Source organism: Plutella xylostella, chromosome 17, assembly GCF_932276165.1.
Source record: "Plutella xylostella chromosome 17, ilPluXylo3.1, whole genome shotgun sequence".
NCBI classification, from domain to species: Eukaryota; Metazoa; Arthropoda; class Insecta; order Lepidoptera; family Plutellidae; genus Plutella; species Plutella xylostella.
Window position 1 is genome coordinate 6,995,398 of NC_063997.1, and position 24,002 is coordinate 7,019,399.

General features: G+C 38.3%; 2 protein-coding genes across 3 annotated transcripts; one reads left to right on the forward strand and one right to left on the reverse strand.

The window, feature by feature from the left end:
• The first annotated feature begins 374 nt into the window (after positions 1 to 374).
• Positions 375 to 13,906, forward strand: LOC105383648 (translation initiation factor IF-2). Of its 2 annotated transcripts, XM_048627071.1 has the most exons (6): positions 375 to 534; positions 9,413 to 9,480; positions 11,202 to 11,336; positions 11,718 to 12,233; positions 12,345 to 12,444; positions 13,564 to 13,906. In XM_048627071.1, the coding sequence occupies exons 2-6, from the start codon at positions 9,420 to 9,422 to the stop codon at positions 13,622 to 13,624; spliced, it is 873 nt and encodes a 290-aa protein (XP_048483028.1). In that variant the 5' UTR covers positions 375 to 534; positions 9,413 to 9,419; the 3' UTR covers positions 13,625 to 13,906. The 2 variants fall into 2 exon arrangements, with proteins under 2 accessions (XP_048483028.1, XP_048483027.1); XM_048627070.1 differs by having other exon boundaries at positions 11,718 to 12,444.
• On the reverse strand, positions 13,869 to 22,313 carry LOC105386019 (lysophospholipid acyltransferase 7). Its single transcript, XM_011556501.3, has 7 exons — positions 22,011 to 22,313; positions 21,596 to 21,909; positions 21,208 to 21,359; positions 16,256 to 16,467; positions 15,502 to 15,675; positions 15,121 to 15,259; positions 13,869 to 14,756 (listed from the first exon to the last, which is right to left on the reverse strand). Exons 1-7 carry the CDS (start codon positions 22,238 to 22,240, stop codon positions 14,514 to 14,516), a joined length of 1,464 nt encoding a protein of 487 aa, XP_011554803.3. The 5' UTR covers positions 22,241 to 22,313; the 3' UTR covers positions 13,869 to 14,513.
• Between the last annotated feature and the right edge of the window lie 1,689 nt (positions 22,314 to 24,002).

Consider the following 24,002-nt stretch of genomic DNA (forward strand, 5'->3'; position numbering starts at 1 on the left):
AACTTATGAGAATTAGTGGTGTAAGTACTTAAAAATAGGTTTTTTAAACCTGAAGATTACTCGTAATTAATAATGCTAATTATTAACTAGTTACCTATCACAGAATGATTTAACTAATAAGTTCATTATTAGAATTTGAATTAGAATCAGGCGCGTTGGTTCGTTACCCGACTGTACTACCGCTTCCACCTACAACTACCATTGGCTACCATGCACCGTTCTCAGACTCAGCCAGACTGACAATCTGAAAATCTTTTATTCCAAGAATAAATTTTCAATAGAACTGGAAAAATGAACGGGCCTTTTGATATCAGCTGAGCATTTGACAGCTGTCACTGCCACAGTGTCATCATTGAAATTGTCAATGTCAGTGAAACATCAAACTATTGTGATTTTGTGGCCGACCTTCCTCCTTCCTGCTTTGCGTGACTACATTTTTGTGTTTCGACGTGTTTATTTAGAATATTCTGCTTTCATTTAACGTTTATCATCAAGTGCTTCGAATGAACATTTCCTGATCAAATTCACATACTGGTAAGTTCTAGAAATAATTACAAAATTTGTTTGTAAATAACAATGTTTTTAGGCTTTACTTTTATAAGTTCTCAAGACCTTGACTCATCTATTCTGCTAATTATATTATATCCTGTTTATAGCTATAAATATGTAGCTACCCATAATCAGATTCATAGTTTGTGTTACTCAAAGTTTATCCAAGAGTTCCTTAGGTTATCATTGTAATATTCCACTCCAAGTTTTTATAAATAAACATAGGCTACGTACTAGTATAACAAATTTATTCATTGGTTGTGAATTAATTCACATCTTATGTTATGACTGTAAGTAACTATAATTGTAACAAAGTGTCACAATAATATAATGTGTTCCTTAGTTTTTAATGAACAACAAAGAGACTTTCTCTTTTCTGTGCTACCAACATGCTACTGCTGGTCATTGTTAAATTATTATAACTTGTTGTTCATTGTAAATTGTTATAACAGATTCAGTTCAGTACCTATCTGTATAGCTGTAGGCATATTAATCATAAAATATTATGTTCAATTATCATTGAAATATCTCTAGAACTATAACTGTTGCATACTAAATCCCTAGAAAGTTTCTTTCTTACTTAATTAATACAGTTCCTGGGAACAAAACCCATATCCCACCTGGATGTGTAGTTTGTGTAGTAATGTGTAGGCAGCAATCGTAACTTTAACATTGCTGTCAATCTACATAATACTATCTTAATTCCAAAATTATCTGCTAAATAAATATACCTACATATTTACTTTACACTCTGATAGTATGTATACCCACACCTGTAATAATTTACTCCCTTGCCGGGAAGGCAGATATTTGTTGCAGCACACAATTTTAGACAATGTTGTTTTTTATATGTCGCAGGCATCTGGTTTAATCTCCTTTTTGATTGAACCACTAGCCCGTTGGATGGCGCAACTCAGTTGTATGACTAGGCCGAACGTTGATTGTACAAGCATCACAAAACGTCCAACTAGTTAGCTGACTTAAAATCAGTCAGGTGGTGAATAAAACAAATATAGCGTCTAACAGCTAACAGATGACACAAAAAGCACCTATATTGTTATTTTTTTCGAAATAAATTAGCTTTAAAGTGCGTTATTTGTGTTAAAATAGTGACAACATGGATTAACTATTATTACGCCGTGTGCGGATAGTTTCAAAGAAAAAAATGTGGCGAACTGGATAATTATGAACAACAATATGAAGGTACGTTTATTTTTATTGTTTAGTTAATTTGTGAGATAAGAGCTTCGTAACATAGTCTTTTTGTTGACTCTTGTCTGGTCATGTTCACCCTGACCAGACATTACAAAGTTGCTGTACCATATCCCATTCAACGACTTCGCTGAATGATGTTCAGTCAAGACGTCGAATGTTACAATCAACAACTTGACGAGTTGTCCTATAGTCATACAACTGAATAGCGCCATCCAATGAACGGGCTAGTGGTTCAATCAAAAAGAAGATTAAACCAGATGCCTGCGACATATATACTGGCACATACACAACCTGAGAACTTTTACAAATACCTATCTTGGTCAAAATACTAACCCTGTACCAAAGATAAGATGCCTATAAATCATGAAGGCATCAATGTAACTGGTCCTTATGGCCTTTATGTAAGACATGGATGCATCTTGAATGTCGGTGAAGTGATCCATCCTGTTATTAGTTGTTGATGTACTGAACTACTGACCACAATCACAGGATCCATAACTCATCCTTCACTGAGAAGATTACAAATAGCTAAAGACTACTTATTTCTAAATGGATGAGCAACTAAGAAATGGGTAGTCCTTAGCAATTTGGTTAAATATTATAATTACTATTCATTAATGAATGTTCCACATAGAAAGGGTTCATTAGTTTGTAGGTGAAGCTGGTGTGAAAAAAATATACTTAAGTACTTACAAAATATTTTGAGCTGCATATAAATATCAAAACAATCCAAAAGGTATCCCATAGGAATCGTGTTGTATGGAGCTTTCGCCACTGTAACTTACGCAACTTACTGAATCTACGTATGTACGTATACATAGGTAGATAGATAGATAGATAGATATTTCACATAGGTAGATATTTTGGAATTTTTAAGCGCCCATTTCCAAAAATAGTCGTATATGAAAGTTTGCAGTGCGTCGATCTGTTAATAGGTAACATAAATTGTGTAAGCGATTTCCTTGCATGTAAAAAAAAATATGCAAAACGAAACTCATAATTTTATTCTCATTTTTAAAGTGGCTTGTCGTACAACCAACTTACCATTTAGGTAGGTACCTACCCTGGAAATTTCATGAATGATAGGGTGTGGCAGACTGCCAAATGTAAACCTAACTAATATTAGTTCAGCCAAAAATATATAAGTCACGTTTTGCTAAAGCTCTTCTATTCCGTATTAGAAATACTACAGTCTTGGTTTAATTTATTATGACTGCTGTACATTCTTTATGGTGAAGTATTGCCTTTGAGCTATCACTATTCGCCGAACGTAGCCATTTACGAACTCCTCGGCTTGTAACAACAACTGTACTACTCAAAGCGGGGTTTACAGGATCTGTAGAGTCGTAGTGGCGTATCGGATAAGATCCTGGCTGTCGATCGAGAGGCCGTGAGTTCAAATCCTGGCCTGTACCTACCAACGAATTCTGTATAAATAAGGAATTTAAGTACAATATTATTATTATCTTACGGTGTAGGTTTGTATGTGTTTTTGACAGATTTGAATGTCTCAAAATTGTTTGTGCATTACATAAATTATGTTATTATGTTTAGTGGCATCGCTAAGCTCCAGCGATCCGAGGTTAACTAATCAATCCTGAAGACTAACTGCTAGTTTCTATCTATCCATAACTAGTAGTTACTTTCATACGATTTTGACATAATCAAAAGTAACAATCTGTCAAAATCGTATGAAAGTAACTACCAGTTATAGATAGATAGAGTTATAGAAACTGCCCTTAGTTGAAGAAAACGTGTAGGTAGGTAGAACTTGTACAAATTTTCATAAAGCTTAAACGATATTATAGAAAACTAACTTTCATTTCATCTTGAAGCGCTGAAATTTAGAATAACACAGTGAAAACTGTATGGTGGAAAATTCCCTCACCGCAAGCCAATGGAAAACCAATATATGGCGGCTTTCACATTCCGGCTGTACAAAATCAGATTCCGACGACGACGGCTGTAAAAGGCTATGTTTTGCATGCATCCCTGTTTCTTTTTAATTCTCACCCATGCATGCTCGGTCAACGTTATAAAATTTACTTCAAAAGAGCTTCAAAAGCTTAAACACTGGATAACAGCATGTTTTTTTATCCTCTGTGGTAAACAAGGGTAGTGAAAAAGTTGTTATAGCACCTACTTTTTTATACCAATAACCCTGTTGCGATATGGAATAAAAGCCACAAACAAATAGTACGAAAGCAGCTACCTAAAAATTATCCTCCGTTCTACCTAAAATTTGTGCGCGAAAAAAAGAAAAAAAAAATCTTGATACCTGTACCCGTTTCTGAGGAAAAGGGTGGTGGCAGACAGACAGACAGACAGACGGACGGACAACAAAGTAATGCTATAAGGGTTCCTTTTTTTCCTTTTGAGGTACGGATCCCTAAAAACATGATCACCGCTGCTGACGCTATAAATCATTTGCTACTCTGTGCTCCTTGAACCTGTAAATGGACCTCGCAAATTTCCGGCTCTTTCAATCAAAGACCATTGAGGGACCGAATTTAGTTTATCCGGCACAGCCAATAGTCGCAATTCATACACAGACTATACAGTATCTAAACAGGGCAGGGTCAAATCGGTTCGAAACATAATTCGAAAAGGTAAATATAATATCTGACCGTACAAGGGACGGGGGATACGGAAAAGCTGACTAAACACCTTTCTTTTAGCTGCTTTTGTCACTTTTTTGGAGGATAAGGAGTACCTACCTATGGATTCCTTTTTAAATAATATCTTGGCATCTATAGGTAGATACTACACTGACGTGCAAAGAAACAGTTCCACTCATAAAATTCGGACACCAAACGACCCCAATTATTTAAAAGATTTAATTTAAATTTTAACAAATTATTATTGTTTTTATTTGGTAATATTCTGATGCTCTCATAAATGTACTTTAATGTTGCAGAAGGCGTTATAAAGCTAGCCTTTTTCAGTTAGGAGTAAATTGGTGTTTTTCTCAGTGGAACCTTTTCATTGCCCGTGAGTGTATTAAACATGCTTGCTTATTGATAAACATGGAAAACTATTGTACAGCAACCTGACTATTGACAAGGTATAGGTAGAGCAGTGTATTCCAATGTTTCCTCAGAATTGCAAAATAACCAATGTTTTCATTTTTTTATCGATTCCTTGAGTAAACAAAAAAATATATTACTTATGTACCTACGTTATTTGCTATCCTATTTCAATGCAAACAATTAATGCAAAAAGTAGTTTTTATAAGAGCACAAGCGTGCTTTGTCTATGACTCGGCTATAATTGGCCATTCTCAAGGATGTTTGCATCATCGCGGACAAACAACTCTGATACAGGTAAAATCCTTATCAATGAAACGGCAATCTCATAAAAAGAACGTCATGAATTTTATGGACAAATATACCTAGGCCTAGATGTGTAATGTTGTGGTATGTTTACCTACCTTAATTTTAATATTTAACTTAAAATAATATTGATAGCTATTTTTATAAAATATATACGATCCACGGACCTCTGCTACCATTTTTATAAATATTATAACTTGCAAATAATCCACGTTTATTAATTTATAAACTCTAACAAATATGATTGATAGATATTGATGACCTACCTAGGTACCTTGTTGTTGTTGATTATGTAATCATAAGACCCATTATGGGTGTAAACTGTCGCCAATGAGTTCACAATATAATCGATAATTTACATTAATTAAACCACTCTTTTATATGCATTGTTTTAGGCCATAACACCTGCATAATCCTTAAATTATGTATGTATATAATTACAAAAGTCGTAGGTCATAAAAGTTGTTCAGAGGACTCCCAAAGTCACCCCCTTTCTGCTTTGCATTACACTTTTGCACCACCCTGTATAAGTAAAAACATACTTAGTACCCATATAGAACAACGCGGACTCGGGTCGGGTTTAGTACCTATACAAACAGGAAAAGTGGTCTGGACTTCTACTGTCCTCCCTGACCATATATACATATTGTACCTACTTATGTACTAAAACTAAGTTAGCACTCGGGTTTGTACGTAGTTAATTTAGATTAAATATTTAGCCAATGATGAATAAGCTTATGAGCACACTCATTATTGATTACGCAATTACTCTTATCATCGAGTGATGTGCATAGTTAGTGTAGTGCGCATAACAAAAACAGTTTATTAACTCCAGTGTTTTGAAATTTCTTATCATCTTTGTTGACAAGTACATATAAGTTATAGTTAATTATAACACACACTAACCTAATACTTCATCTTATTTATTAACACTAACATCAAGAACCTTATTCCAAGACAGCATAATATATTTTGGCCGCAAACGAAGCCAAGAAATAGAATCCATTCATGTATAAATTGTGTAAGTACAGCGCGCTACAGGCATGACAATTGCAACTGGTGTGGTCTAACGAATTTATGGAAGTTCGTGACCAAAGGCACCAACTGAGGCGTTGTTAACTTGCAGCCACCGAGCTGAAACTAGCCCCACATTACAAACTTATAAGAAGCTCACATAATCCCGCTCCAACAAAGTAAATTACAAGATAAAATCCAGCCTGAACTATTACTCGCGATCCCGGCGGATCAGCGTACAATCTCACGGCGATATTCCCGGTAGAGCGCACACGGCAGGGCTCTTTACCATTTTTATCTAGCGTCGTCCTCCGGGCATGAAGTGTGAACTAGAGATTTCCGCCGATATAAATCCCCCCAACTCACACACGCCCAGCGCAGAGTCTTGCAATCCGAGAATTTGTGGCGCTTTCAGCGGATGCACCGCTCTCTGAATGCGAACGCGCCAAATCTGCTGCGACCACGGCGGCGGCGGCGGCGGCGCGGCGGCGGCGGGCAGGGCCGATCTTTTCACAGCTCCGCACGTACGTTACACGCCTCGCCGACACTATGTTGTCACGTTTAACGTATATCCAGTTACGGGCGACGACTTTGTAGCACCCATTTCCAGGTTACATTTAAATTGAGGCAATAATTTTCGCTGAACGTGTATTTGAACTAATTACAGCGCCCTTATCGCCTTGATGTAGTGCCTCGTGGATTTAGAGTTCCTAGCCTCGGCTTGAATGGGCTTACGGTCTAATCCGACGGGCTGCCTCGTCAGGTAATGTGGGTGTTCAATGCCTGTGTAGGATTGATTTAAGTCGCTCTCTAGGGTTGGGGATGTGGAATTTATGGGGGGCACAAATATTATCACGGGTAGAGTTGGAGATAAGAGTGTTGGAGGATAATGCTTGACCGGTAGTGGTGTGATGGAGGCGCGAGGCGGCGAGGTGACGGGCCGGCCGTTAGCGCGCTCGTTATATAGCTTCAAGTGATATATGAGCTTTGAATTGGCTCGGGTGGCGCTGTCACTTCGCGTTACGGCGCAACGCCGACGCGCCCACAAAAAGATAAAAAGGATCCCGAAATACGATTCAGAAGTGGGCTGCCGGAAATGGGTAGAAAGTTACCGAGCACGGCTTTATGTCGGGCAATATATCTCCCATATCGCTTCCTATCCAATTTTGCTATATGGCATGTAATATCCCCCAAGAGAATCCTTTTAATTTTTACTCGCACGCGATTTTTAATCAGCACGTCCCTCGCCTTCCGCGTAATACCGTGTTGAGCTAGTAGTAATCACACAGTCAACGAGAAGCTTAGGCGTTATTAAATTGCGAAAATGTTGTGAGGCCAACATTCATTAGGTGTGTTGTGATTAAATTAAAATCGTTTGAAACTATGTGTAAAACGGTTAACTTAAATTATGGGATATGTCGGAAGCTGAAATATACAGGCTGTTGCAAAAAGGGTCCACCAGGTCAAGGATAAATAATAGGTCGGCCACAAATTCATGACAAAAATTTACATTTAAATTGATGATAGCTATCCCTGGGTATTTAATTTAAAGATCACGTACGGGATTTTTCACAGTATATTTGATTTAACACACATAAGTACTTGAATTTGGTTATCTCTTCTCCAAATTTTTCAGGTGTATGTATCTTTATGGAGCAGTCTCACCTAACTTTACTTTAAGTTGTTAACTTAAATACTTATTGTAGTTGATTTTTCCCCACGCGGTGGTGTTTACCAATTTGAAGGAAGGTAGGTACATATTGAAAGTTAAATTTAAAGTCATTCCCTCCAAGCCTAGGCAAGGCTTCTCCGGTGAATACTTCATGAGGTGGTCGCGTGACGCCACGCCCCGACCTCAGTGACCTTCGATAGTTAACCCGTGACATTAGGTCACACCCTCCACCCCTAACGGGCACAGTAAACCCATCAGTTGTTTAGAAGGAACTTGAATTTTTATTTCTTTGAGGATTAATTGAATTGATTACTTACTTAAATTAGTTATGTTTTATAGAAATTCATAACAATTATTGGTTGGTTTTTTGTTATACACTAGGGTTTTTATCGTAATGACAAAATTGGCTAATCAGACTAGCGTCACTTACTGACTTCCATTAGTAACACGTTAGTATGACTATGACTTAAAAACAGAGCTCCTTCAGCACACATCTTTGATTAAGAACAATAAACATGGTCTGAATACCAGTAATTCCGATGGCAAAATTCGCAATATGCCGACAGCACCTGCGGTTGTTAGTTTAATTTAACCCGTAGCAGGAGCAGGTCTGGCTGGATCCGGCGAGGTGTCATAAAGTTTCCTTGCAACTGACGGACTCATTTCACCCCCGTACTATGCACGTGTCGTGGTATTACACCCACCTTTGTTAACTCGGCAGCCCGGATTCCGGGAAGCGCGTCGTTCTAGAAGTTTCGCTGCTGTTTGTTGTGAACTAGTGTGTGTTGTCTGTAGGCTGAAAATATCAGGACGCTGCTGAATAATTGCCGTTTTATGATACCTAGGTATACACTTATTTTACAGTGATGAAGGATTTACAGTTTGGGTAACAATTATGTGTACCGAAAGGCTTTTTAAATGAGTTTATTGTACATAAACAAGCATTTGCTATATTTTGGTACATTTTTATTTTGGCTTTGTCTATCAGGATGACTGCTACCCTCTTGCTAGGAGGCGGCACTTGAAGATGATAGCAAATCCTAACTGTAATGCTAGTAATGTACTTAGTTGTTTGCCTCAAAACTTTGTCAGCCCCAGAAAAAGTTTGCCCTATCGGTTGCTGCTAAAGTGCAACTCTACCGATGATTTGCATAAGTTTTGCATTTCATTCGCATTAAGTATTCCAGAATCGGGCTCCACAAGTGTAGGTGTTCGCTTGTGTAGTTTCACTACAGGGTGCTCAGACCGAATACGGTGGTTGACTAAATTAAATGTATGTCGTGGCTTCTTATTCTGTTACATTGGATTGTAATGTGCGATGTGCGGCATGAAAGCGCGAAGTAGTTATTCATAGTGACACACGAGCCTCGGGAATGTTTCATTAGCATAGACTCTGAAACAACTGTTCTGTCTCGTTCAACAGAAATTATAATTTATATTTTGTTGCAAAGTCGACCGTTTCTTACTTTAGTCTATATTTTAAAGGGAACCGATCGATTTTTATTCAGTTTTCATTACGCGATGTTCCCTAAGCTGTTTTGAGCGTATTATGAAATGGACATAGAACTACGCGGTGCGGAGCGGAGAACTTAGTCCTAAAATTACTTATCTCCATAATCTTTATTTTCAGATAAAACATGGATTGGAAGTCGGGATTCATAGTGTGCTGTTTGGTGCTATACGCTGATGGATTTTCAAGTAAGTTTTACATGTTTACATTCTTTGTCATCGCCTCACAATGCTCTGTACGGATGTTAATGTTATAGTAACATCATTCGTTTTCATTCGTGGAACAATAAAGTTAAGTACAGATTTATGCTCTTATTTGGTACTAATGGCGGATATGTGTTAAAGGGTTCAATGTTAGGTACATACTTTTGGATAACGCTATTGATTTTCAAAGTAGTAGAGATGGAGTACCTATAGGTATGCCTGATGTGTAGATAGTTCTTTCATAGAAATCGACGCAACAAAAACACTCGATCTATGGAATCGGATCCGGTCTGTTAAGTATATATTATATAGATAGTAAGACACTATAATAGCACGGGAAAGGGCTCCCCCCGCGCCGGGTATAGCCTGCTTCCATTACCTAATGCACGCATAAAACCAACATCATTCGCATTGCAGCCCTGCCATAACAAAACAATGAATTACGATCTCGTCTTATAAAGCTGTAAAAGTGAAAAGTATACATCTTTTATTACCTCTAAAGTCGCACTTGCCCCAAAATTCGGAAGGTTGTATCCTGCAAGAATTCTTCACATTTCTCGTTTTTAGCCTAAAACGATTTCGTCGTAGGAAATTCCGACCTCTTTTATCATGTTTAAGATTTTATTACTGTTACAATTCAAGAGGCAATTTTGTGGTTTTTATTTCAAATTAAATTCGTATTCTTGAAATAATACAGAATGCCTATGTGGATGGTGACCTCCGTTTTGATCAAGTTGTGCTAAGGTAACTAAACTTGGCCTTTTATGAGTTTATTGACAAGGTCACCTATGTCGGCGCTAAATCTATTTCAAAGTCAACCAGTCCTAAACGTTCCGCTTCATATGAAATTTGCAAATTATAAAAATACTGGTAAATGAATATTACGGTTCTACCTTTTTTGGCCTAAGATTTATTTGCCTAATCTCATATTGCATAGTAACGTTTGGTCAAAGTCTCGTTTGGCCGAAAATCGTACGGCATAGATCTCTTTTAGTAAAAAGTTATTTCGCATAATCTTGTTTAGCCTAATAATGGTGTGGCCAAATCTTGAATAGCCTAATCCAATCAAAAACATAAATGTGAAATGAAAGCCAAGTTCAATATTATTATACTTACCTAAATGCCGAATGTTGACTTCAACAACAAAAGAAGTGAGATCTAAATGGGTGCCAAAGTTCAATGGTCAGTCCTGAAATGTATTTATAAGTAACAGTATTACATAATCATATCTTCTTATAACATAAAATATTGTATTGTAGCCTAAGGTCTGATTTGGCTACTTTCAAGTTTGTGCCAAAAGAGTTTTAGACGAAATGAGTCTTATGCCACATAAGTCTTGGCGAAGTGATGATTCTACCAAAAAAGTTTAGACCTTACGAGTTATGCGAAACGAGTCTAGGGCAATAAAGATTTGGCGAGATGAGGGGAACCCGAATATTACAAATGACCAGATTTTGAACCATATCCCAGTTCAGGCCTCTTCCTGAACTCTTCACTTATTGTACTTCGTGAGGTCTAAACTGCCGAGTTCTAATATGCAGGTTTCCTCACGATGTTTTCCATCACCGTAAGAGCGATAGTAAAGAACTCATTGGTACATGTCAGCGCCGGAATTCGAACCCGCATCTCTGGCGTGAGAAGCGCCCGGGCGCCTGACTTAGCTACCACCGCTCTAGGTATTTACTAATAATGTATGTTATTTACAGAATATGGTCGCTCGTGTCGAGACATCGGGTGTCTGAACAGTGAGGTGTGCGTGCTGGCCGAAGACACGTGCTCGTACGGACAGACGTCCAACTGTGGCACCTACCCCACGTGCAAGAAGAAGTCACAGGTTGAGGGTAAAGCCTTCATTCTACTTATTATACTCATAAATTGACATAAAGCTTTTTTAAACGTATTTAATTGTGACGGACGGTTTGTAACTATTCTTTTAAATCCATGCCATGTGGCTGATGTGGCCTTAGGTACGATATTAGGTACACTGGTAAAGTAGGTATATAGGTATGTTCCGGCATTTGCTGAGAAAATCATAGGATACTTAGATGACGTTGCGAAGGTAACAACAATGCACTCGAGTCTGCATTGTTCTTACCTATATGCGAAGCCCACGTCATTTACAATGGAAAAAGGATTCTACGTTTGGCAAGGTCTGAAACTTACTTCACAGTAAATTATTTACATAAATATCCATACTAATACTATAACTGTCAATGTTCCAGGCTCACACTCCGAGCCAGCGCAGCCGTCTGTGCCGAAACCGAAGCCGTACGTCCCGCCGCGAGACGACGCGCCTCCCAACTACCCGCCCCCTGTGCCGCCCGGCAACAACTCTCCTTACGGCAACAACGGGGGATCCCCCTACGGAGGAAGCAACCCTTACGGAGGAAGCAGCAATCCTTATGGAGGAAGCAACAACCCCTACGGAGGAAGCAACCCCTACGGCGGCACCCATGGCGGTAGCAATCCCTATGGCAGCAACAGCGGCGGCGGCAGTCCCTATGGCAGCAACAGCGGCGGCGGCAGTCCCTACGGCAGCAACCACGGCGGCAGCAACCCGTACGGAGGATCCAGCTACGGAGGCGGCGGTGGTTCGTCTGGAGGCTTCGGCTCCGGCGGCAAGGGAGACCCGCTGCAGTCCATCCTCAACACCATCAACAAGTACGCGAGCGGCGGCGGCGGTGGCGGCGGCGCGGGCGGCAGCGGTGGCCTAGGAAACGTCTTCGGCAGCATTCTCGGTAACCTATCCAAGAACGGCGGCCTCACCTCGTTCCTGGGCACCAACACTAGGCCCATTATGGAGAACCCCGGCTACTCGCGCCATTCTAATTCGCAATATTCTCAACCAGGAAATCAACCGCCGGCTCAGAACAGGAACTATAATCAGCAGCATGCTAAGTACAATAGTGGGACCACCTACAGGCCCGCTACGTACGGGTGGAGAGCTAGGTAAATACCACAATGATAAATTACAGTACGGCAGAATTGAAGAGTTCCTATTGGCTACCTGCACCGCTATATATCACCGCCTATTGGTAAATTACGGAATCTCAGCTTATAGTTCGGTCACCCAATGAGAACTCTGAAATGTGTCATACTATACCAGCTTTATCAGATGTGCTTGGCACAAAAGGGTCAATAATAATATTAATGGTCCTGTCTAGTTAAATACGTATACAAGATAGAGTTTACCAAGCGCATCTGAAAGAGTATGTTTCTAGTGGTTGGTGTGGCTTTTCCTATAACTAAATGTATTAATTTTATTTTAGCTTTGCATGAAACAGCACTAACTTTTTAATATGAAATTGGTTGCAACTATGTGATGTAAAAGTGAAAATGAATCAGATTATACAAATTAAAAAAAAGTTATAAAACAAGTGTAAGAACTCTCAGTTTCCACTGTTATTAATTATAACATTTAATATTCGTTTAAGTTTTAACTCATATCTACACTCCTAGCCTACGCAATATTCTTAACTTATTATTAATAAACCAAAGTGGTTATAATATTATTTTGATTTTAATAATTATTTTATATCTATAATAACAATTTTGGTGTTAGACTACTCACCAAATGCACTAATGCTATAATTTAAGTCACAAACTAAAATGTATTAATTGGCACACTGGCTTGGGTTAATTTCATTAAAACTGTACAGAAACAGTAAAATTTCATTGATTGGTGTAAATACACTGTAAGTATTGTGAATCTCCACTATTTATGAGGCTATCTAAAACTGGAAATGTCTCTTATATCGACACAGTAAATTTATCGTAAAAATATGTAATAATAAGCTAAAATAATTATAAATTCTAGATTCAGCACATTTATATTTTTTGCCTGATATTTTGTTTTTTTTATTTTATATTCTTAGATGTTGCGCTGTGTACAAAAGCCATGCTATACTCGTATTCAAAGCTTAATATTTCTGTTTAGTGAGTCGACCTGTAGTTATGTTTTACTATTTATTTATGAACTTGCCAGTTGGCTTTTATTTTACTATCAGTTTTAAGAACAGATTAGATTATGTGCCATATTTTATCATGTGTAAACTTTCTCCTTTTCAGCTTTACAGTGTGTCTCATATACCTGACTCAACTGTACGTCAACTGTATGACCCAGACCTAGATTTAATATTAATACTATAATATACCTAACATAGATTTAACCAAGTTAAAAACCGTTTATCATGATTTAATCGTGATTTTCAACATCCACATGCCTTATTTATACTTAAAGAAATGTATTTCCAAATAAAATTGTTTTACATAATAATGCATGAGAAAGCAAGAGGTAGGATTGACTTATTTTATCCTTTCAATAAAAGTGTATGATGTAGTTCTGGGCATTTAAATAATATAAAACACTGTAATTATATTAGATCTTCTTTAATAAAACAAATATACAACATTTTGATTTTCTTTACTATATCAACTTGTACAAAATAGGATAAAGACTAGAAAATTATAAATATAAAAAATCTCCATGATAATATATTATATAAAATGACATGAAATGCCGTTTGGAATGTTTCGGAAAAACATAATTTCTCTTAAAACTAAAACCCATAAATCACTTAAGTATCTATAATATTCAATGGAACCAACCAATATTAAAAATAATCTCAAACAATGTAATTTCACATATTATGACCCCAGCTGAAACCCGCTGCTTATATTTATGTCATGTTCATTTTGAATAACTTTACAAACAAGTAGGTATATGTAGTAAGTATCCTTAGCTAATTTCTAAATCACCTCCATTTTATTGCTAAATGTAATAAAACAACCGATCCCCAACTACTATTTATAACCTACGTTTTTTTATTTGTACCTAAATACTAATCAGATCCATATAAAAATATGTTTTTCTCCTGGTAGCTGAATTCTCTACCGCACGCCATTCGAGTCTAGTGCTAGAATTTCTTGCAAATTGGTAACTACTTTTATTGCGTTTGCGGTTGGTCGAGAATTACCCCGATGCCAGATGGTACGATACTTCAACAAAGCTTACACATTTACTTACTAGGTTCAACAACTTCAGACTTCTCCCTAACGACCTTAGGTCTGCACATCAGGTGCACCTGGTTGAGCACTAGACCTAGTACTAGGAACACCAGCCACACTCCGTACCAGTAGTGGTATACCGAGGAGTAGTAGATCCAGATGCGGTCGAAGGTCAGAAGAAGGAAGGCGGCGGCTTGGTACGACTCTGAATGCGATCGCAGGAACCACATGATGAAGCCGATTACTTTCTTTGTCTGGAAATGGTTAAATTATAATCTGAGTTTGTTTGAATGTTTTACTATGATTACGAATTCATTGTTCTAGGTAACTGACGGAGTGACTAATTATCTCAACTATGTAAGTGTTTTGCCATGAGGTCATATATTAGGTGGCGGTTGATAGGTTAATGAGTTCTTAATAAGGCATTAAGCTGGGAGGGCTCTAGATAAGACATTACTATACAGTACATGTGTACAAACAGTTATGGTATAAATTCTCACGATTATTATTCAATATTTTTATGGCACGCTAACCTAGTACGCCTATTATTATGGTCTCTCAGAATCTATTAAGTACCTACTCATAAAGAGTATCTAGTAAACGTAAAGAAATACTTACGGTTCCAGTAGCATTCTTGTAATAGAGTTTGTAGTAGATATCTTCCGCCATGAGGTAGAAGGGACACGCGTAGATGCAGAAGAAGTAGCCGGCATGGAAGCCGTGCCAGATCACTGATACGAACAACGCGGCGTGGATCCTGGAAAGTGCGTTTTGTACTCATTAATAAGGTAAGAATTTGTTTTACATGTACTAATAATTTATCTATTTACTTTAGATCTTCCTAGAACGCCTGCTGCCAAGCTGTTTTCTATTATGTTTTTATAATCCAATGCAAGCCGCCGCACTTATAAGATACAATTGAAACGTCACTCAGAAAAGCTCCTTTCAACCCTAAGAAAATCATACTATGAAAAATTAACATTCAACATCGTCACTCACTTCAAAGGTTTAACCGGGAACCGTTTGTAGACGACCATGGCCACCCAGTACTGGACGGCCTTGTTCCAGACCTTCATGGAGTCCCGCAGCGTCACCACGGTCTCGCAGCCCCACACGTCCATCGACTCTATGGTCGCGAAGTCGTACTGGGATTTCTTAGCTTCCTCCTCTGACCTGCAAGGGTACCGGAATTTTTTTTTAACCATTTTACCAATTTACTGAAGTGATGATAAGATACTTTATCATTTAATTTCTCCAGGTATTTATTATTAGTTATGTCTGGATTTTTATGCAATAAACTCCAGACATAATCCACAAGCAGGCAAGTGTATTGTTTGACACCCTCTGGCCATTGTACTAATGACGGCGGAAGATAGTGTAAAGTGTTGTTGTACTCCTTGGGAGAGAAATATGTCCACTGTTTATTGAAAGAACGAAAGAAAGAAAAAGAAAATACATTTATTTCACACACACACGGAAACAACACAAAAATAAATAATAAAAAAAGGTAAAGGAAAATGAGCAAGGGTGTTGCTTCCCGGTGCAGAAACGGATTCTAGCTCAGCTTGGTGCTATGATAAACCATAGCGCTGGTTTTCAGCTAGACTAGCTTCAGATTGACTGATGATGATGACTCTAGATATACATGTAGAGGGGCAATTAGGTAACACTTTTTACACATGGGTTTATGGTAATGAATGCAACTTAAATTGAAACTTTTCTTATTCAGCTATAAAGCAACAACTTAACTTACATTTGTTTCAACTTCAAGTAGCCAACAGTCGGCCCATGGCCGGTCTTGTTCCTTCCCTGCACTGGGTAGGCACCGAAGCCAGAAGAAGTGCACACACTCTCGGCAAGGGTCATACCAGCATAGATCCTTTGACGGAATGCTGCAAATAGCACCCATGGGTACATCATCCTGTACAGGAAGTGGCGATTGTTGTGCTCTTCTGTTAATACATACTGAAATAACACAAAAGAATGGCTTTTAATTGAATCTCATCTAAATCCTAACTAATATTATAAATGCGAAAGTAAATGTGTCTGTCTGTCTGTCTGTTACTCTTTCACGCCAAAACTACTGAACGGATTTGAATGAAATTTGGTATGCATATGGTATAGACCCTGGGAAAGAACATAGGCTACTTTTTATCCCAGAATTACCACAGGAAAACTTTTTAAGGCGAAGCGAAGCTCGCGGGAACAGCTTTTTTTTTTTTTTTTTTTTCATATTTTGTTTGCCAACATGCAATCGGTTTAATATAACCATAAGCAGTTCATTTCATGTTTATGATTGGCTTTGCAGGCATACCCTTCCATTGTCAGGCTGCCTTCTTAATGTATTATTGGTCTATGTTATCCCAGATATTTTTTCTTTTTAGTCTTCTGGTGGGTACATTACTGGTAAGGTCAGTGGCCAGTTTGTTTGGGTGGTTTACAATCCTGTCTCGGTAGGTTCTTGTAAGTTTTGCAACCTCCTCTCTCACGGTAGGCATTTTCAAATATTCATGCACCTCATCCATTCTGGTGAACCAGGGTGCATTTACTATGGCTTTGAGTACTCCGTTTTGAAATCTTTGTAGGATTTCAATATTTGTTTGGCTTGCTGTTCCCCACAGTTGAATACCGTAAGTCCACACGGGTTTCAGGACTGTTTTGTAACACAACAATTTATTTTCGAGCGATAGTCTAGATTTTCTACCCATAAGCCACTCCAATGATCGGTATCTCTGATTTAGCTCGTCTCTTTTTTTCTGGATATGGCATTTCCAAGTTTGTTTCCTGTCTAAGTGGAAGCCCAGGTACTTTACAGTAGATTGATGGGGGAGCACTTCATTTCCAAGTTTCACTGGAGGGCAGTCTTTTTTCCTTAAGGTAAATGTGACATGATTCGACTTAGTTGCGCTAGCCTTTATTCGCCAATCTTTCATCCATTTATTAACTTTATCTAAATGGCTCTGTAACATTTCAGATGCCAGATTGTTATTTTCATCGGAAGCAAGAACCGCGGTATCGTCTGCAAAGGTAGCGGTCATCACATTGTCTGATTCAGGCACATCAGCAGTATAGAGTAGGTACAGCGACGGTCCCAGCACTGAGCCCTGAGGGACTCCTGCATTGATCTCGTAGAACTCTGAGACTGAGTCATTAATCTTGACATAAAATATGCGATGTTCTAAATATGACTTTAGTAGTAGGTACAAGTTGTGGGGCAGTGACTTTTTCAACTTGTAGAGCAGGCCATTATGCCAAACCTTGTCAAAGGCTTGTTGCACGTCCAAAAATACTCCTGAGCAGTACTTCTTACATTCCAGAGCTTCCCTAATGTGTTCGCAGACCCTGTGTACTTGTTCAACAGTGGCATGGTTTTTTCTAAACCCAAACTGGTGGTCAGGGATAGTACTGGCGTCTTTTAGGCTTTGATTTAATCGAGCGCTGATTATTTTTTCTAGTACTTTCGATAGCACTGGTAGCAAGCTGATTGGCCGGTACGAGGAAGTCAGGTGCGGAGGCTTTCCAGGTTTAGGTACCATTTTTATCTGTGAGACTTTCCATACACGAGGAAAGTATGACATTCTCAATATAGCATTGAACAGTGTGGTTATAAATACTATTGCCTTTTTAGGAAGTTCTTTTAGTATCTCCGCTGTTATTAGGTCAAATCCTGGTGCCTTTTTTAGTTCCAGTAGTTTTATTGTATTCCGGACCTCTGTCGGTGTGCAGTGTTGTAAGGGCAGACTGAGTTGTAGGTCAGATTCAAGAAACTTTCTAACTTCTTCATCTAATGTGTCTGTTCCCATGCTGCTGTTCGGTTGGAACACATCACTTAGGAATAAGCCATAGGCTTCAGCTCTTTCAGGGTCCGTTTTAGCCCACGTGCCACGATCCGTTTTTAGGGGATGTTGAGCCAGTTGTGGTTTGTTTCGTGATTTGACAGTTTTCCACAGGGAGTTTTCAACTTTTGCTGGTGTTTTGGCTGTCAAGTTTTCTAAGCGCTGTTGCAATGTTTCATTTTCAATTTCCACAAGAAACCTTTTGAGGCTTGCAGCTGACTTGTTGTATTCCCGTTTATCTGCTGGATGCCGGCTATTCTGCCAAATGCGTCGAAGTCTACGTTTTTCTAAAACTTTCTGCTTAACAATAAACGGAAGATTGGAGTGTGCTTCATTATTAGATGATTTCTTCTGGGATGGAGTACTTGCCCATGCTGCTCTTTGTATGGATGTTATGATATGTTCGGTGGCAGTATCTATATCATCTTCACTTTTCAGACAAAGGTTGAGATTTAAGTTTTCATTAAGATGTCTCCTGAAGTTTTCCCAATCTGTGTGATTGTTGCACAGGTACGGATTGGCGGGACGTTCAATAATGGTATAGCTCAGAGTCGCTATGACTGGTGTATGATCCGAGGATGAGTCATGGCAGCTTTCTACTGACAGAAAGTGAGTCTGCACGCCTTTGTAGATAAAGAAGTCCAACAGATCTGGGAGTTTTTGTGGGTCAGTAGGCCAGTATGTTGGTTCACAAGTTGTCAGGGCATTAAGCTTGTGGTAGTCCATGCTCTTTTTTAAGTTGCGTCCTCGTGTTGTGGTGAGGCGTGATCCCCACTGTAGATTCTTTGCATTCCAGTCCCCTCCGACAATAAATCTATGACCAAGTGACTCGAAGAAACTATTGAAGTCCTCTTCTGTAGTCTCTGGGTTTCTCTTTTGTTTTGGCGAGCAGTAGATGGATGTTATTGTGATTGGACTTTGTTTATCATGTATCATTATTGAAGTTGCCTGTATTTTGGTTGATCTATACTCTGGAAGTAATTGGTGCTGGATGGTATTTTTTATAATAATTGCAGTGCCTGCATGAGAGGTGTTATCAGGGTGGTATGTAGCATAGGTACTATACCCCTCCAAATTAAAAGGTGTCTTTTCTGTTAGATGAGCTTCAGATATAAGAAGTATATCAAGTTTTTGAATATTCAGTAATATTTTAACTTCTTGTTTTTTACCAATCAGTCCGTTCACATTCCAAGTTGCAACTCGTAGGGCCATATTATTTGACTAACTTGTTCACGATGGTTGTCAAGAGACCCATTAAGGTACTCATGTGATCAATAAGGCGATCTAATTTCTTCGTTTGTTCTGAAAGTATTGTTTCAAGGCTACCTGTTACTCCTGCTGTGGCTTGGGCATATGTTTTGTTTCCCAGATTTGGTGTGTATTCGTACCTGCCTGAATTTGGTTCCTCGGGGTTCTTATTTTCTTGTTGGTTTGGCTTGGCTGATTTGTTGTTTATTCTGGAGCCAAATTTCCTCTTCTCAATTTCTTTGAAAACTCTGCATCCTCTGTAGTTGGCAGCATGACCTTCTAGGCACAGGGCACACTTGGCTGGTTCTTGTCTGTCCTTTTTAGGACAGTCTGCTGTGTTGTGGCTTTCAGCACACTTAACACACCTGTATGGTCGCATACAATAGTTCTTGGTGTGACCATATTGTTGGCATCTCTTGCATTGGGGGATTGTGTTTTTCCGTATTGGATCTTCTATTTTGACACTCGTGTGATAGATGTATTTAATATTTTTTACTTCACTATTATTGGGCCCAGGTTCTAGGTTAACAAACCAGGTTGACAGTGGTGTCTTAGTGGATCCATGACGTGCATTTATGATTTCCCCTTTAACTGTGTTTCCGGTTTCCTCTATGACGTCTTTTATGGCTTGGATAGGTGTTGAATGGTGAAGGTTTTTTATGACAATCCTACACGGTCTCTCACTTTTTGGTACAAAGGTGTGACCAATCAGTTGTTTTTCACGAACCACTGCCATTATCTTTTTGTATGCATCCATATTTTCAGTAGAAACTCTCATTTGATTTTTGGTGACAATCTTGAATGAGTATTGCGTTTTATCTAATACCACTTCAATGGTTTCTTTCAGTTTTGTTACATTTTTAATGCCATATAGCATAATTGGTGGTGGCTTCAACGTTTTCGACGTAACTTCAACTTGAGGAGCATCATCAACATTGAGTGCAGAGTATCTATTGTTAGATCGAAGATCCTGTTTTTCTGGTGACGGTGTACTTAGTCTCTTCCGTTTGTACCTATTTTGATGTTGACGGAGTATTGGGATTGTTTGCCAGTCATTTTCATCCTCACTATTTTGATTCTGGGGATCGAGATTAATTTTCGCTGATCCCGAGCTTTTCAGCAGTTTGCCTGCGGCATCTTTTGGGTTTTCACCAGTAGCTTTGACTTTCTCAGAGGCCTGGACAGCCACCTCCGAGAAAGAATCTACCATATGGGAGGTAATTTTATGCAATGGCAACACTAACACATTGACATGTCATTTTGACAGCTGATTTTTGAACGCACTCTCCTGACAATGGTAAATAAATGAGAGTAGAAAAATAAATTAGGCCTTTCAAGTGACTATCGCGAATTTTGTTTGCACTATTTTAGGTTGAAATACGGCAAATCACACGCGGATAACACTTCCACAAATGTCCAAAGTATTTGTCTACACTTTTTTGTTGGTTTAAGATCACAATATCACTGTTTACACACAAAAATGAATTTAACTTCAAGAGCAGGTTTTTGTTTGCTTGACAGTTGACAGTTCTCTCTGCGGGAACAGCTAGCACTTTATAAATCTAATGGTTTATGTGAGTCCTTAAATGTAGAAATTGTATGATTAATAGTTTTTCTATACCTCCAGAGGCCAAATTGTTGAGAAGGCCAAGTACAGAGACACATAGACAGGAACAATTCTCAGTGTGTTTATAGTTTCTCCAAGGCAATCCGCATACTTGTGGTATTGCAATGTGAAATAATCTTCAAAGGTCCTGTATCTATAGTAGGGGCCTGCAAATAACAAGTTGATTATAATATTGGCAGGCAAGTGTAAAGGGAAAATTAAATTTTGTTTAAAAAAATCTTTGTAAAGCTAAATTTACACTTTTTTACAGGTAAATGGACTGAGTGACTGTTCTGATGCTACTCATTATGTGAGGGCTCTCAAACATGGCCAGCAAATAAACAGAATCAGATCATCTCTTATCATGTAACTCCTGCTTAACTTGCAGTACAGAAAACTATACCTGTAAGCAACCCCACATAATTGAAAGTGTAATGAAACAAGTCATCCAAATTTGGGTTTATGAGTTCAAGAAAATCCTCATCTCTCTCCACACCATCTCTTGACGGTTTAACTTCTTTCTCTCCTCCTTTCTTTGCCTTAGCAACAGCGAGCCAAGAACCATTTATTTCAAAAGCCACTCCAACCACTCTCAGCACTATGATCATCTCAATAAGATTGGTCTGTCCAGACGCCAGCGGCAACCCAAACTTGTCGGCAAGGCGGAAGAAGAACAAGTAGCCAAACATAAAGAAAAAGGTAACTATGTGGCAGTATCTGCAAATGGTTAAGTTATTAATTAGCTTATTAGATAATTATACACGATAAACATTACCTTGAAATTATACTAAACGGATAATAAAAAGTTTTTTACTTACTTAACAGTGGAAGCTTTTATTGCTAATAAGCCGATGGTAGCCGATAAGATCGGGTGGAGAGCATTATAACCGGACACAATAAAGATCAGCAGCAGACCAAGAATAGAACCAACCCATTTCTTAATACTAACGGGACTCAGGTATCGATAATGAGGACCTATTCCCACACTAAACAGGAGAAGACTTAAATATATAATATCATTCTTGTTTTTCTCAACAAATGACCACATTTTGAGTTTTTCTAAGAAAATTCCGGCGAATTCTCCTCTCCACAACACAACAAATTATAAAAAAAGATAAGAATTTGATTGTCAGTCAGATCAATGTCAGATTGAACACAGAACACTCTTATTTATAGCTTATATATGTCGCAGCCGGATCGTATAATCCGCCGCATTACATTACGGCTGGCCGCATTACATGACAGGGCCACTTTGTAATGCGCCGGTTCAACGTTTAGCCGGATTGTCATTTCCATACGTTCTTCAATACGGCGGCCCACGTTTAGCCACATCGTACGTCTGTCGCAGGCAAATTGTAAGATCTCGCCGTTTACATACGGCGTCGTCAGTTTACAAACGCTCGCTGTTTTGTAATTTGCCGAAGGCATATTGATAACTCGTTCAATCGTTCTGAATTCGATGTTAATTGCAGTTTTAGGGTGACCATGATAAAACACAGTTTGAACTTTGAACAAATGGAAAAATCTGACTTTATTTCAGGATTTCAAAAGTAAGACTTTTTACTTTTGTTTTCTAAAGTAGGTACTACATAAGTTTAAATATTTAATAAAAAGATACATTTTAATGAAAAACGTAGTTATTTACACAGAACAATAAAACTAGGCATTTCCAGATAAAAACAAACACTGGTGCTCGAATGCATTAAACTTAAGAAAACGCTAAACCCTTTACTAAACAATTTATGAAGTTCTCAATTAATATCCTGCATATGTCCTCCGTACACCGGGATCTATGGATAACCTAGTAGTTTTTAGGTGCGGGATAACCTCAAAAACTTTGTCGTTTGTCTACGGCATTTTTACTGCTCCTGAACTGTAATAAATTACTTTAAAGTCACAATTATTTGGTGAAAATGCTTCTACACTCGTAATATTTGCACTGTTTTGAGTATTTATTGAGTCACAGAACCACTAATTGACGCCATTTTTGTTGTCGTGATCAACAGCGCCGCGCGTGGTAAGAACCAGAACTAAATTCTTCAATTTGCCGCGGCATTATGTAAACGGCTTATGGATTGTCAATGAAATGTTTGGGCATATTATAAAATGACACGGCAATATACATTTTTCCTTCGGCATATTACAAAACAGCGAGCGTTTGTAAACTGCCGACGCCGTATGTAAACGGCGAGATCTTACAAAATGCCTGCGACACGTCTACTGAAATTGTAGGGTGACCATGACCATACTTATAAAATAAAGCAACGTTAGAATTAAAAATATTCTTTATTAATCACTCATAGGTTTCTTCAGACGAAATTTTTTACTAGTCTAGAATTATTATCATAGACACTAATATAGTGAATAAAATAATTAGCTTTAGAATTAAGTAACGTATTTATAAAATAATATGCTATTTGGCTAAAATACTTTATTACAATACTTTGAAATTATCATTTATACGTAGAAATCTAAGACAGTTGGCCGACCACATTCATGATATTATATTTTTAGCCCCAGTAATATTGTGTGGAATTCCGCCGACCACCAGAATCCATGTGCACTTTACCCGTTTTGATGTGCATTATAACTTCCGAAACTCGGTCCTTTATCCATGGTTTCTTCACTGTCCCACATTGAACGGAATAGAAAATATTTAACGGCACGTTAAAATTGTTCTTAAAGTCACTGTCCACTAACGTATTTATCACGATTTCTTCATTTAAAACACTCATATCTTCGCAATTTTGTATCGCATGAACTGTATCCGACGCCATTGTTGTTGTTATGTCAGGCAGCGCCACGAGTGT

Excerpts from the sequence above, each read along its gene's own strand:
- LOC105383648 (XM_048627070.1), top strand. The coding sequence starts at position 9,420 with ATGGATTGGAAGTCGGGATTCATAGTGTGCTGTTTGGTGCTATACGCT. Across the intron at positions 9,481-11,201 it reads ATACGCTGATGGATTTTCAA|AATATGGTCGCTCGTGTCGA; the intron begins GTAAGTTTTACA and ends TGTTATTTACAG. Across the intron at positions 12,445-13,563 it reads ACGTACGGGTGGAGAGCTAG|CTTTACAGTGTGTCTCATAT; the intron begins GTAAATACCACA and ends TCTCCTTTTCAG.
- LOC105386019 (XM_011556501.3), bottom strand. The coding sequence starts at position 22,240 with ATGTGGTCATTTGTTGAGAAAAACAAGAATGATATTATATATTTAAGT. Across the intron at positions 21,360-21,595 it reads TTATGTGGGGTTGCTTACAG|GCCCCTACTATAGATACAGG; the intron begins GTATAGTTTTCT and ends TGTTATTTGCAG. Across the intron at positions 14,757-15,120 it reads ACAAGAATGCTACTGGAACC|ACAAAGAAAGTAATCGGCTT; the intron begins GTAAGTATTTCT and ends AACCATTTCCAG.